Source organism: Rhamphochromis longiceps, linkage group LG7, assembly GCF_057381845.1.
Source record: "Rhamphochromis longiceps isolate RC_006_pf linkage group LG7, R_longiceps_female_GT1.1, whole genome shotgun sequence".
NCBI classification, from domain to species: domain Eukaryota; kingdom Metazoa; phylum Chordata; class Actinopteri; order Cichliformes; family Cichlidae; genus Rhamphochromis; species Rhamphochromis longiceps.
This window is the reverse complement of record NC_140563.1, coordinates 3,870,207-3,886,307: the sequence shown is the minus strand read 5'-3', so window position 1 is coordinate 3,886,307 and position 16,101 is coordinate 3,870,207. Positions and strand designations below refer to the sequence as shown.

The following is a 16,101-nucleotide window of genomic DNA, read 5'->3' as shown; positions in this document are numbered from 1 at the left end:
ATTGCAGTTTTTAACCCTGATGTAACTCATGTAATGTTACGCTAGCCAAAGAAAATTACTTCTTGAAGAAAGAAGATGCGAGAACAATATGCAACACAGGAGCTTTATTTGATGACAAGAAAAAACGTCTATCAAAAGTGACATAAAGTGACACAAAAAGACTAAACTGAAGATGCCAAAATATTCATAAAATTATTTTCTTTTTTGCAGCTATAAAGCGGGAGGCTTAACTTGTCTTTGCCATTCCTGGCTGTTTGACAGCCTTTTTACACAAGTAGAGCCTCAAAACACCTTGGAAAACCTGCCACAGTTTTTCATCAAAGTTAAATTTTCTCAGTTGATTCTTCCTCTTCATGCAATACCAGGTTGAGACATCACCAGTATTGATTTTGTCATGCTGTAGAGAAAATTTGGATCAGATGTTTTGTCTCTAAAGAGTCATGAAGGTTGTCTAAATGGTACAAGATAGATGTTTTTACACCTATTTTTACTGATAGACAGATTTTTATTTCAATACAGAAAATTTCACATGAATATAAAAACTGCAAATTTTTCTAAATGTGTTCTTTTCATTATTTGCACAATTCTGTTTACAACCAGCACTGAAAATCTCAGCATTGGGAATGATATAAATGCTGCATGTTGCAATTCCTTTCATTGTCTGTAGAGAGTGCTCGCGCCCAATGTGTGTAGACACTGTGTACCAATCCACCTGAAAGAATTTAGAATGTGCCAGATTAAATCAACTTTGCTGTCAAAAAAGATTTAGTATTTTATGATTTGCAAAAAGTAGTGATTTCATCCACTTTATTTGTACGTGCTTTAATAAAGAATAATATCAGATATATTGTCATGTTTCATTTCTCTCATTCTCAAACAGTTGTAATCACAAAATTACAATTTATATGTGCCTGAGAAACATTTGCATTAATTATCAGTCAATCCCTTATTATATTTAAGTCTAAATATTTCAGTGTTGCATTTTTTCAAACATCTACCAAGTCCTGACTATAAATGAAACAAGTGCCACTGAACTGATGGACATACAGTAAGAGATTGTTATGTTTCAGTATGGTGTAAATGATTTAATCAGCTGATGACAGATGAGCTCCTTGTTCTCTTCTTGTGATTTTCACAAAAACACCATTTTTGGGTCCAAGAGTGCTGGATGACTTCAACTCAAGAGGGACCTGAAGATAAAAAGAGAACATCTTCCATATATTTGTGTAAAAATATCTTAAAAATGGAAGCATCTGACAAATGTGTATCTAACCAGTAGTCATAGGATTACATGGCTATTTGCAGCTTATGGCAGTTTCAAATGTCCAATAAACTCCAGCATAGTCATTATTTGCAGCTGATAATACTGACAGTCCAAAATTGTATATGACATTAAAGCAAAAAACAATTAAAGGACATGTGAGAGTAGTTTTTGGTCATGCTTCCACTAAAACCTAAATTTAAAGATAGGTTTTCTTACCGGTGGTTACCTTACGGCATAATATACAAATATATTGATGTTTTCAGTTTTTTCAGTGTAATTCACAGTAAACAGTGGTTGTAGAATTACATGCTTGTAGTTATAAATTCAACAGTCTTACAGTTATCCAGTGTAGGAATTACTTTAATGAAAATGTATGGGTTTTCTCTTATTGCATCCTACCTTAGTATCAGAACAGGCTTTTATGCTGAAGTTGTGGAACAGATGCATTAAAGCCATTTTGATTTCAAGCTGGGCGAGTCTCATTCCCACACAGTTACGAGGGCCAGCTCCAAATGGTAGGTATACGAATGGATGTCGAGCGGCCTTGGCCTCTGGTGTAAACCTGGAAAACAACAGCAAGTTTTTTTTTTAAAGAAGAATGAAAAGCATTGGAAAATAAAGGAAATCCCATGCATGGTTCAGTCCCAGTTCCAAAAATCTTTTACAGTGTGTAAAGAAAACAGAATGCATTGATTTACAAACAACAAATCCAGATGCTGAACTGGCCTGTCTGCAGTCTGCACCTTTTACCAACTGAAAACATTTAGCACATCATGAAAGTGCAAAGTGCAAAAAAGAAGTCCTAAGACTGTTGAGCATCGAGGGTCTTATACAGTATCAGACAAGAATGAGACAACATTCTTCTCCCAAAGGTCCAGCAGCTGGTCTCCTCAGACTGTTGTTAAGAAGAGGGCATACTACTAACTGGTAAATATCGCAGTGTCACAACTTCAAAGCTGCCAACAAAAACAACAAGAGCAAATGTTGTTTCATGAAATAATAAAATGTCTCAGTTTAAATGTTTTCAGTCTTGTCCTATTGTGAATGAAATATATGTTTATAAGATTTGTAAACGCATTGTTTTAATTTACATTTTACACTGTGTCCCAACATTTGAATTGAGGTTGTATTTGTGGGTTGCACGTGTTATAATGTCACTACACAAAAGTGTTTACCACACCTTAACAATTGTATTTGTACCACTGTACAGAAAAATATTCCATGTGTATGTTGTTAATATACAGCTGTTATTCGTGTTAATAAGTCAACATTTGAATGGCTGTGACTCACTTCAAAGTTAACTTCAATTGGTGCTATTTTTAAATGTGAATTTTCGGCACCCAGTCATTATTTCAGTAAACACAAGTCAGTCTCTTTACTCGTTTCAGACAGAACTGAAGCACCTCTCAGGAATGAACTTCTCAGGCTCGGGCCAGTGTTCTGGGTCATAATGGAGGAAGCCTGCAGGGATATCCAGTATTGCTCCTTTAGGAAGTTGCTGACCATTCACCACACAGTCATGTTCTATTTCTCGTGCAAACCTTAGTGGGACAAAATATGACAAAAAAGATTGTTTTACAGAATCCAAATACTGTTTTCTTTATTCCACACAGTTATAATTGGACTCAGCATATTCATAAGAGCTGTAACTGTCAGCATGAAGTGTTTCCCCACCACTCTATTGACTTTAGCTGTCATTTATAGTTGCGGTCATGTCCTCCTCTCTGTTTCTCTGTACTTGTGTCCATTTAAGGAAGATGAGTTTAAGTGTACTGATAGTTACTGAACATATTTTAATGCATCTGCAACCAAATATGAACAGAACCTGAGCCTTAACGTCCCAAAGTCAGAAAACATCTGTATTATTGAAATGCACTAATGTTGGATCTTGCAACCGCGTCAGTAATTATAATAATGATGATGATAATAATAATAATAATAATAATAATGACGATAGAGTTTTTACCGATGATAGGATTATGGCTATACCCCATGAAAAGCTACAAACAAACAACTTTTATTTGTCACACACACAATCATAAAGTGTACAACATGTAGTGAAATGCTTGCATTGGAGCTTCGGACAGGCTGCAAACGTAGCTGCGCCATTCGAGGGCTTTGGGGTTTTTTGTTTTAGCATGGGGAGTCTAGCCAGGACCCTTAATGAATAATGGGTGGAAATTGAACTTGCAACTCCTGCTCCAAAAGTGTGTAGTTTTACTACTACACTATCTAGCTGAGACAAACAGTTGATGAATGTTTCAAAAAAAAAGCCAAAACTGAAAATCTTCCAAAGTCACAGCATACTACTCCAGGCCCCACTGTGGCCAACCTTCATATCCAATTGACATCCTTCTTTACCTGAATCCAGGAGGGTAGAGGCGTAATGCTTCACATATAACCATGTCCAAATACTTCAGCTCCTGCACATTTGTGTAATCAGGTGAGTCCTACAAAGCAAACAGCATGACAATCAATGACTGTCCACAACTGCATGAATCAAAATAGATCAGAACCAACTGTAAAACACTCACATGTCTAGTGTAGAAATCATCCACCTCTTTCTGTACTCTGAGTTGACATTCAGGGTGGAGGGCCAAGAGGTAGCAGGTGAACGCCAGAGTGCTGCTACTGGTTTCATAGCCTGCCAGGAGGAAGATGAAAGCCTGACCAACAATCTCATCCTCAGTCATCATCTTTTTCTGTGGACGCCTGACAGACTGCTCCTGCTGGCTCCCGTTTTCTTGAACTGTGCCTGAAGACTGGGTCTGCTGGTCTCATGAGCATCGTTTGATGTGTCAAAGTGCTCCAATGACACACACTCTTCAGTGGCTCGAGCATCTAATATCAGCTGAAGGAAGTCTCTACGCCTGTACGTGTAAAAGAAATAAATAAAAATGAAAGGAAAAGGACTCTTTCAAAGCAATGCACAGATTTGGGAATGTTGAAAATCTGAGATTCACCTGCTCAGGAGGCTGCTCCTCTCTCTGTTTGATGATTTTGTGAATGCTGTTAATGAAGAAATTATTCATCTTGTCTTGTCTTTTGTTGGGTATGAACCTCGACAGAGGAGCCATGATGGAGGGAAAAGCAACTAAAGACAGAAACACACAAATCAGCAGAGAACTGCATACACAGGTATATCAACAAAAATGCTTCATACTCAATACATAGAATTATTTATCATGCTTAACTATAACTTTAAGGAATTCCCCACATTACTTTTTATTTTCTTTGCCCTCATCTTGTTTTATTATTGTCCCATTTACATATCTCAGTTTCATTAATTTTATAATAATGACTCACAGAAAAGTAACAAAATAGGCCTGAAGAAATTATTGGTGAAGGCAATCTGAGCGTGTTGGACAAACGGGTCATCTGGGTTGTTCTGCGAGTCCACCTGAGTTGCAAATGCCACACTGGCAATAACATCCATGGTAAAGTAGCCAAAGTATCTGAAAGATGGCATGCTATCAGAAAAATATGAACAATGACAGAAAAAAAACACAAAAAAATATTATTTTAATTTTTGCTTTACCTATGGATGTCAAAGGCCTCTCCTGACTCAGCGTGGACATTCAGATTCTTCATCAGGGCATCAGTGGCTGTTTTGATGAGCGGAACCATCTACACTCAAGTGGAGAGATAAGGACAGATGTAAACCAGCTCTATATACTCCAGTGAATCATCATAGGTCCATAAACATAGAAAATGGGGGAAAGGTAGCTCCATAAACACAACAGCACAGACACTTAAACTACACATATTGCAAAAGATGCAGACATGCAGTAACCAACTGCAAAAGTGAACGCTGGGTGTTTAAAGGTTTATGAGTTCCTTCTGGTCACAAAGAAAAATATTTAACTTGCTGACCAGTTGAAATGAAGACATAAAGAAGGTACAAAGTTAATATTAAATGTATTTAAATTTACACTTAAATGATACAAATTATGTATTAATAAAAGTTACAAAGAAACACCAGCAAGAACTGGATGTTTAGCTCTTTTACCAGAAACTTTGAAGTTTTTACTTCCTCATTTCAAACATTGTGTAAACTAAAGATGGGGGCGATGTAAAAATAAATAACAAACACATAAATTATTAAATTTGTAAACTGACTTAAACAGGAGAGAAAAAAATGGCACTGAGTTTTGGATACACACAAGATTCAAATCATTCTAATAAAAGTCCTCAGCTTAATTAAAGGAATCTTGTTGATCTTCTAGTTCATATCTTATCTTATCTGTCTTGGATATATGAGGAATCTTTATTTTCTCACTTCTTTCATCTTGGCAGCACTGAAAGATGGGGTCAGGACGCTCCGCACTCGTTTCCAGCGTTCATTCTTTAACTGGAGCAAGCAATCGGATATAGGCTTTTTGGCAAACACAAATCTCTGCCCAGAGAAATAAGAGCGCACAGGCACAAAATGTGTAATAACTGCTCAGTTATTTGTGTGAGAATCAGAAATAAACTCGCATCATGCATCTACATGCTCTATATAATGTTCTCACCCTTCTATTAGGGAAGCTGCTGAAGTCCTTCACCAGCACTTGTCTGAGCATATCAGGGTCTGCTACCACTACCACTGGTCTGCGGCCCAAATAATACCTGAAATATGCAGCGTATACTTTAGTGACCAACCAAGTGTAAAGTGTCATCTCGTTTCACTCTGTAGATTAATCAATAAACTCAAAAAACTGTAGATCGTTTATAGAAGAAAAATATTCACAATTTCAGTAGTTGTTGTTGTAGGATGTATTTTTACTTACCCACATACTTTACCATATGTTTTGATAAGATCATTCAGAGGTTTGAAAAAACCCTGAAAAGAAGAATTAAAAAAATACAGTCGATGTAACAGTCAGCTGACAATCTTTTAACAATGACACAAATATGAGAACAAGGACACCATCCCAGTTTGATGCAAAATCAAGCAGACATTGAAGGTAACTCTGGTCTTCCTTTGTTACACTGTATCTTACCTGCTGAAACATGAATAAGTTGCCAAAGAAAGGCACTGGCTTTGGATGTTTGATGCCACATCGTGAGAGGACTGAGAAGGGACGGACTGAATACCTACAGGCAAAAGTGTTGAAATGTGTTGTTTGTAGGTTGAATGAAAAGAATTTGTGTCAAATGCAGTAAAGAACAGAGCTCACCTTTACCTGGATTCTGTCTAGAGTTATTGTTGCATTCGTTTGCACTGTCTGCTCTATAAAATGTCAATGTATGTGCTTTATGGCACTGTTTGCCATAAACTGTTTGCCTTATGACACGAAAATATAAGTGACCTCATTTCTACTGAACAATGAACATCACAAATAAGCCACCTAACATTTATTTACTCACCAGTAGAGGAGACCAAAAAAAATGAGGAAGAGTGTCACAGATATCTTGCTGGCCTCAGTGTTGAATACATTTAGAAAGTCACCTGCAGCCTGCATGTTGGAAAATCTTCTCTCACTTTTCTACCATGAACAGGACAAAAAAGGCTCCTGGAGATTAAAACAGCACAAAATAATTAATTATACTAAAATTATTGTCGAATATCTTTGTCATGGCTTTCACTTACGGTATTTTAAACACCAAAGCTGTGTAGTAACTCCTTCTGCAAGGGAAACAAACATATGACAGTGATCATACATATTGTCAGGCTGCTTTGTCTCTAACAGATTAGCCGTACGGTTTCTCCCAAGACTTGTTAATTTTTGAAGCTTTGTTTTAGCCTTGAGAACTCACCTTAAGAGGAGTTCCTAATGTATCCACCACTGTTTTGTGTGCACAAATGTTAAACCACGGGTAAAATACTAACTACATGCATTGCCTCACCACATCCATAAATGAGACAGAAACCACTCCCACTTGTGTAGAAATGTGGCAGTGAGTCCAGGGTTCAGTTTTTGTTTTCACTGCATTTGTCTGAATTTGTAATGCAGCTTTTAACCCTGATGTAACTCATGTTATGCTACGCTAGCCAATAGAAATTGATGTCTCTACAACACTGGATTTTTTTGTGATCACAAGATATATTGTTTTTCACAAAGTTCTACTGCTCCTATAGAGAGACTGCAGAATAAATTTATATCATGTCAAAACATTTGTAATGTTGTAGTAACTGAAGAATCCCACGGTAACAAGTCACTGAATCTCCAAAAGTTGCTTCTGTTCATCTGGACGTAGCGTGTTGTGGGAGAAACGTTTCGTCACTCATCCAGGTGACTTCTTCAGTCTCAGCTGACTGCAGGTTTCCCCAAATCTTATAAACAGTACATTTGCATAATGACTGAAACCAGCCCACTGAGGGAACAATGGGCTGGGAGGTCAGTTCCTTAATCCTAATTATGAACACAATTTTTGGAGATTTACTTTCCTGGATGATTGAGAATGCATCAAGAAGTCACTGAATACTTTTTTTGTAACTTTTTTTTGTATTTTTTTTTTAAAGCATTCTTTCAAATCCAATCTGCTTCCAATGGAAAGCACAGGTCAGTAACCTTGCACATAATTTCAGGCATGGTGTAACATCGTTTTCAGCACAACTATAGCTGTAAGTTAAAACAACGCTGCCGCATTAACAGGAACAAACAATGAAAGCTAAAGAACCAAAACAAGCACAGCAAACACGATGTCCTTAAACTAAATATGAAACACAGTGACACAGAGGCATGATGGGAGACTGCATTTAGCCATGTAGTCATTCACAACACTCCATAATAGCATTTTTTTTTTTATAACTATAAGGGAGATGTTGTGTTTATTGTTCCTGGATGGGTTTTTTTTTAATACTAAACTTACATGTCAACATGCCAAAAGTCAAATTGAGCCATCACTATTTACAATTTTGTTGCATTGTAGAAAGAACTGGAACCAATTGGATGTCTTGTCTCTGAACAGTCAACGCATCTTTCTGTTTTTCTTTTTTTAATTTTTTATGCTAATTTGAATAGATATAAGATAACTGGTGTCATAACATGATATTGCATTTAAATATTGTATAAGTACTTCTGTTACCCATGCTTTACTTCACGTTTAGCTATTTCGTTATTTCCGCAATTTGGTGACACTCAGCAAAGCCTCGGCATCAGGAAATAGAAAGGCTGTATGTTGCAATTTCTCACACTGCCTGTAGAGAGCGCTCTTATACAACGCTATCCACATCATCTGTCACAGCTGACAATACAGTCTTCTTCACATCAGAGCTTAAGCAGAAAAAAATCCCTTTAATAAAACCATCAATCAAAATTACAGTTTTCCTCAAAATAAACCTCCTTAACAGCTTCAAGTTGTGACTGAAATCTTTCAATATCCATTCAACAAGAGTTTTTTATTGTTTCTCTAGATTTCAAACACAAGACTCATCTATTCCTGTCTGCAGGAAAAAATAAACAGCTTTTGAGAGGCATATAATAATAAATTCTAATTTATGAATATAAAACATAAAACAGGCAAGACATCAGAATTTAGTTACACATTGTATTGGGCCGAATTTTGTAAAAAAAAAACTTGATAAAACAATGCAATTCCAATTATTTGATTTATTTAAGAGAAACAGCTCCATTCACATTGAGGTGAGAGGAAAATGTGTTTTTAATGACAGACAGTGAAAATAGAAATGTGATACTAATGTGTTGATTGGCTCATGAGTAACAGAAAAAGTAACAGATCATTAGGGCGAGCTGGCCATCTGAATTCAGATGACATAGTGTCCTTATTATGCAGATTCAATGACAATTACTTATCCAATTCCTTTGAGGTTTTAAACAAAGCTGACTCTACAAGTTCAAAGTGTTTTTGCGTGTGAGTGTACGCGTGCATGACATGCAGTAATAATCAATTTCAGCATAAAGCATCATGTCACAAACTACAGGATGTGCAGAGGACTGATAGATCTGTGTGCTGGATTTTGCAAGTCAGCTTTTAAACTATCAAATGAATCCATACCACAGTTTCTTTCAAAGGCTCCAACTCCACAAGATCTAGAAAAATCTGGTCTGGCCTAAGAGTGTAATGCTAGTGTTAGCGGCGCTAACGGCTGCAGACAGGAAGATACTGCCAGCACCGGAAACGTGCTCGTCATCTCCGAGCATGAAGTAAGGAGAGCCTTCAAGAGAGTGAACACCAGGAAAGCAGCAGGACCAGACGGCATCCCAGGTCGTATCCTAAGAGACTGCGCATACCAGCTAGCTCCTGTGTTCACTGAGATATTCAACATCTCTTTATCTCAGTCGGTGATCCCCACATGCTTCAAAGAGTCCATCATTGTTCCTGTCCCGAAGAAACCCCACCCTGCTTCTCTCAATGACTATCGCCCTGTAGCCCTCACCTCAGTAGTGATGAAGTGCTTTGAACGCCTGGTCAGAGACTTCATCATTTCTTCACTACCAGACACACTGGACCCACTACAGTTCGCTTACCGTCCAAATCGTTCCACAGACGATGCCATCTCTCATCTCCTCCACACATCACTCACTCACTTGGACACTAGAAGGGGGAATTATGTTAAAATGCTCTTCATAGACTACAGCTCTGCATTTAATACCATAATTCCCTCCACACTCACCACCAAGCTGGAGCATCTGGGACTCAGCTCATCTATGTGTCAGTGGATCTCCAACTTCCTAACTGGCAGACCACAGGCAGTAAGGATGGGCGGACATGTCTCAGCCTCCACCACTCTCAGCACTGGAGCCCCCCAGGGGTGTGTTCTGAGCCCCCTGCTGTACTCTTTGTACACATATGACTGTGTGGCCACTACCAGCTCCACCACCATCATCAAGTTTGCTGACGACACCGTCGTGGTGGGCCTGATCTCTGATAACAACGAGACGGCCTACCTGAAGGAGATTAGGAATCTGGAGAACTGGTGCCAGAGGAACAACCTCCTTCTAAACGTCAGTAAGACAAAGGAGCTGATAGTGGACTTCAGCACTAAGCAGGAGAGGAACTACCAGACCCCCGTCATCAACGAGTGCCCAGTGGAGAGAGTGGACAGCTTCAAATACCTCGGAGTTCACATCACGCAGGACCTGTCATGGTCCTGTCACATCAACACCGTGGTGAAAAAGGCCCGACAGCGTCTCTACCACCTCAGACGCTTGAGAGACTTCCAACTGCCCTCCAAGGTGCTCAGGAACTTTTACTCGTGCACCATAGAGAGCATCCTGGCGGGAAACATCTTAACCTGGTTCGGGAACAGCACCATGCAGGACAGACGAGCTCTACAGAGGGTTGTGCGGTCAGCTGAGCGCACCATCCGCTCCGAGCTCCCTGACCTGCACTCAATCTACAGCAGGCGGTGCTGGACCAAGGCCAGGAAGATCGTGAAGGACCTCAGCCATCCCAACAACAGACTGTTCTCTCTGTTGAGGTCAGGAAAGCGATTCCGCTCCCTGAAGACCAACACAGAGAGACTGAGGAGGAGCTTCTTCCCGCAGGCGATACGGTCTCTCAATCACACCACCACACAGTACTGACCCACACATATGGTTCTTACACACACACTGGACTTTCTGGACTTTGGTTTTGCACAACACTGGTCACTATATTCTTCATTTCCGGTTAATACTTGTACAGCTGCTGTTATTGTGTATATATTTATTTAGATTTAGATTTCTTCATACATTCTTATATAGTTCTATATTGTGTATTGTGTATTTTGTTGTACAGTTATTTTATTTTCAACTTTAATTTATATATTTATCTTTATCTTATTCTTCCCAGTTAAATTTACCCTTCATTCTAATTTGTGTTGTACAGTTATTTCATTTTTAACCTTAATTTATATTCTATTCCTTCCTAGTTAAATTTACCCTTTTTAATTTTTCATATTTATTTCCTATCTTATTCATAGCCTTTTCCTTTTTTGTTTTCTTTAGGTCACGAGCAGTTGTCCAAGCATTTCACTACATATCGTACTGTGTATGACTGTGTACGTGACAAATAAAATTTGAATTTGAATTTAACAAGTAAAAGCACACTATTTATCTTTGGCCTAAATGACCGAAGCTTTTAGAGAGCTGCAGAGAAAAGGTCAAAGAGATTGTTCAAGGCAAAGTTATAGCACACAAGAGGATGACATCTGGAGTCAGAGGACGCGTTCTTTTCAGCGTTCATTCTCACGAGGCAGATTTGCACAATATTTCTGGTCTGATAAACATGCATCATCCTTACTGCAGGATGCAGCCAGGCAGGAATAACAATGGAGTTGGAGCGGCACTAAGCTATTAATGGAGAGACTAGCTCAGGAAGAAATGAGGAGTTGGTTGGGTACCGCCTGCTCTGAGCACCGCCAGAGGGCACTGGGAGGCTGAAATGAGACATGATGAAGACTCCCTCTTCTCCCCCCTCTCCTGCTAGTCTACTACCACTCAGACTGCCTAAAGCCACACAGCGTCAAAGTTTGGTATGTGGCTGAATGCAGCATAAAAGAAATACTGCAGAGATGATGGTGCATATAGACATATATAGTCTTACGTACAGGCAAGTATATGGTCTTTTGCTATTCTCATTAAGGTCTGACTTACTTGTTAAACACTCATCATGCATGTAGCAGTGTTTACTACTTCCCCTTTCTCTGAGTTCCTTGACAATGTGCAATTTTCTACCCACAGACCCTTTTAAAACACTTAAAATCTTTACATACTCCATCAGGGTGCAGCCTGAAGGGCAACCTGCAGGAGGGTTTCCATCATATAGTGAATCATAGCCTGCTGTTATATCATTCAGTTCTTCTGTTGCGGGTTTTTGTGTTTGATAAAACGCACAAGATTTTAAAAAATGGGTCAAACTCAAACAGAAATGTATTTCATTTGCAATTCAGACTATGCATGTCAAAGTTTCTCCCATACAAGACAGCCAAATAATCACTGAAGTCCAAATATGTCAGAGTCGCTCAAAATATGAGAAAATATATGTTCACCCAAGCACTTGAGTTAATTTAATAAAATCTTTATGTCCATGCTGATATGGAACATCATGAGAGTTCATATTTTTAATTTAGGATAAAGCGAGTAGCCCCACAGCTATTTGTGTTTTTTACCATAATCACATGGTCGTTCATATTCATAAATATTGACTGATTGCAGACTGCTTGAATCAAGCCCACAAGTGCATCTATTTTAAGGTGCAGGATCCCTGAGGGTAAAACAGAGAAGGAAAACAGGTTTTACAATGTTCGAACCCTTCAGATCTTTATCAAATAACTGTGATGGCTTAGCATTTTTCAGCCATTGAAATCATTAAATTCAATAGTTAACCCTGCGTTACCGTTGCCTTATCTAAATCCTCAGTTGAAAGACAAACGTGCGCCACCAAAAGGGGAAGAAAACATATCAGGCACAAAGGAAACGACGCATGCAGCTTTGGCAGGTTATTCCAAGAGGGCAGACCTTGGCATAGTAACAGCCTGAATGCTGGCAGAGTAGTCTCTGTGAAGTGTCATGTCTGATGCTTAATGAGTCCAGGTAAAGTGTTTGCTGTGAGACAGGGGCAAGGGAACTAATGAAATCCCTTCCACCCTGCTTTCAGAAGCAATTACTTCAAAATAAACGCTAACCACCAGACGACATGTCAAATAATGTCTAACAGCTCAAAGCAGGAATATAACGTTGCCTTAAAAATTAACTGAGATTCCCTGAATCCGTATTCAAAGGGGAACCCCCAAACTTTCCAGAGACGTTCCAGCAGTGCGAGGCAGGAGGCATCAAATTGGCTCTGTATGTTTAGATGAACCTCTTGTCTGCAAACTGAGGTTAATTAATGAAGTCATTTAAAATAAAAAGGGAAAGGGAGGGGACAATCCAAAGACATCTTTAGTTTTATGTTTTTCCTAATGCGTTCTTTAGCAGGTCGCATTTGATGGAGACAAAAACATCCAATTACTGTGTAAATAAAGTCAGCTGTTGTGGCTCTCCCTTTTATGCCTGATTTGTCTTTGTGTTTGGGCCTTTATGTTCCTTTGTCCAGGCTCCCCTTCCAGTCAGTGCCTGCCAGGCTTCCTGGTCTTAACCGCTTACACGGTAGCTGCATCCTGGCTTATTTACATTACATTACATCCAATTTGAATGAGGCCTGCTGAGAGACGAAACACACAAAAATAGGCTGGATACAGTGAGTGTGTCGTAAAGCAGAGCACAGAATACTCGCAGCATCTTTGGTCTAGCTACCATAGCCGCATGTTTTTGTTGGGTCATCAAGAACTGTTATTTGTATAAATGCATATATGTGAAAAACAGTCTGAGAGCTTTGGGTTTTGCAGTCTGCATTGTGTGCAAGCTGGAAACAAGACAGACATCACAATCAGAAGAAAATAACCCTGTGACTGTGAAAAATGGGTCAGATAAGAGCTTGAATGGACTGTGATACCAAACATAAGAATATACATGTAAATAGAAAACTTACAGATCCAGCAATCTGCATTTTTACAATACCAAGAGATTAAATAACTATGGTATTTTAAATGTTCAAGTTGTCTATCACTGCAATCCAATGTAATGCATTTGTAGCTCTTTATTTTAGGGCCTGCAGCTGTATTTGGTTTAATCTCTGTGCACTAAGAAGCAGAAGCATCAAGGAAAAAACACAAAACTCTCTAAAAACACACATCAGACTAGCCAGACTGTCCAATGGCAGGAAGTATGAATATTGAATAGTGCTGGATAGTAAACGAATTCCAACATTTCTCTGCTGGATGTGGAAGTGGGAATCAGTTTTCCATGTGGATAATGGAAACAAGCTGTACACGGTGGTCAAAACAATCACACAGGCCACATTTATTTTCAGTTTCACTACAATGTGCGGTATTCGAAAATATGCCATCATTCAAGAGTTTGAGAAATAATTATTATTTTGTTATTTATTATTACAAGTCCTTATATTAGCTCTTTGTGTCATTCTAGGTAGAGAAAAAATGCCTACACATCCAACTGAAACATCCAGACATGGGTCACAACTGAGCAAGTGAAAGTCTAACAGACACTTACAAAAGCACTGAGACGCCCCTCACTCGTTTGAGTGTTTCTTTGGACATTGGCTCCTTTCCCCCAGATTTGCTTGTTTGTTTTTTTGTTAAGTCATTTGACACTGACAGCATGCTGACATACACAACAAGGAATTAGTTTAAACTGTACCTCTATGCAGTATAGCTCACCTGGCTGAGGAGCAATCCGTCCATAAAAGACTTCTGCAGGGATCTGGGTTTGAGTCTGGAATCTCCTGCACATTGTTCTCTCCTTACTTTCCTGTACTGTCCTATCTAATAAACACCAAAAGCAAATCTTAAAATAAATAAAACTAAAAGGAATTAATTCCATGCAAACAAACAAACAAACAAACACAAAAATGAAACAGTTGGACAGGCAGAAAATGGTGTCTTTGGTAATGTGATTCATACAGAGCTATGGGCTAAAAACTAACAGCATAGCTTGCTTATCATGGTTTGCAGCATTTCCTTAAAAATTTGAGGCAATGGGACAAGTTTAGAAAAAAGAAGAAGCGGCATGCCTAAAAACACCATCTACAGCTGATACACAGTATCAAAAAGCCATGTCCTTAATAAGACCTGACGCATGACGCATGTGACTCTTCAGCCGATCCATCTATTTGCTCAGGTTCATTAGAAATATTCTCAGTCAAAGGGTGGCCAGCGAGAAGTCATTCCTAAGGAAGGGAAACAGGAATAAAAGGCAAATTACAAAAGACCTGGACTGCAGGACAGAGGTACCAACAGTCTATAGCATTCTGCAAAACACAGTGGACTGCATTTCAGATCTTAATCCACTGTGCAATACCATCTGGAAATTGCTGGACTGGCAATGGCTTCATTCTTCAGCATGACAATGATCCCAAATACCCTGCCAGTGCAGTTAAAGCATACCTGGATAGAAAAACACACAATGGAACAATACCAGTCATGAACTGGCTCCCCATAGGCTGAGCTTCACATTAGTGAAGCCATATGAGACAGAGCATGGAACAAAAGGCAGAAAACATCCAAAGAAGAAAACATCCCTAACCCTAACCCTAACCCCTACCCTACAAAAGGCAGAAAACATCAAGAAGCCTGGAGAACTATTCCTGAAGCCTGCTTAAAGAAATTCCAAGCTAGCTTGACTAAGAGAGTTCAAGCTGTGTGAAAGAATAAATGTGGTCATACCAAATATTTTAGATTTGCCTTATATAATGTATTCTTATTAATGTTTCATTAAATTACAGCTTTTTTTCTACATTGTCAGACGATATGGACGACATCACGACTATGAAATATGATTTTGGAATTATGTGGAAACATAAGTATCCACTGTGTGCTTTGATAAAAGTTTGCACAGTACCTGAAATTGTTTGTGTTAACAGGATAACAACATCAAAAGCTAATTGGTGGATTTTTTTTTTACCTTCACTTTGTTTTGCTATGGCAGTGTTTATATGCAGAAAGTCCAGTGATTGTAGTAGTCTCCATTATGGCACGGCCCACTCATCCAAGTGAAGAGAAACAACATACTTTAAACAATAAAAGCCAATAAATCTACACTACGTTTATAATTCAGGAGAATATTGGAATTAAACGCAGTATGTAATTTTTGAAAACCTACAAGGGGGGAAAAGAAACTTTCAAAGCAAAGGATGCCTTCAGCCTTAATAAAAATAAATTATGAAGCATTAAAATACATAAGGTGAAGATAATGAAGATAATATTTTGCTTTGATCCATGTTTTGCTTAAGGCTTAATGCTGTCGGAGGCTCGGTTTATCTGATGATAAAATATAAAAGAAAAATGCTTTGACCTCACCAGCCAGTCCCAATTATAGAAAAAAATGAGGATCCAGCAAACCCAGCGT

The 16,101-nt window shown here is 38.6% G+C and overlaps 1 protein-coding gene across 1 annotated transcript; it reads right to left on the bottom strand.

The window, feature by feature from the left end:
* Positions 1-99: 99 nt before the first annotated feature.
* LOC146664525 (thromboxane-A synthase-like) lies at positions 100-15,262 on the bottom strand. Its single transcript, XM_085411691.1, is given in 16 exon segments — positions 100-1,190; positions 1,664-1,826; positions 2,668-2,805; positions 3,626-3,714; positions 3,799-4,040; positions 4,043-4,136; positions 4,228-4,358; positions 4,571-4,719; positions 4,803-4,891; positions 5,544-5,660; positions 5,779-5,875; positions 6,037-6,089; positions 6,250-6,343; positions 6,617-6,762; positions 6,840-6,875; positions 14,415-15,262. Coding segments are annotated over 14 exon segments (1,656 nt in total). The 5' UTR covers positions 6,712-6,762; positions 6,840-6,875; positions 14,415-15,262; the 3' UTR covers positions 100-1,085.
* Between the last annotated feature and the right edge of the window lie 839 nt (positions 15,263-16,101).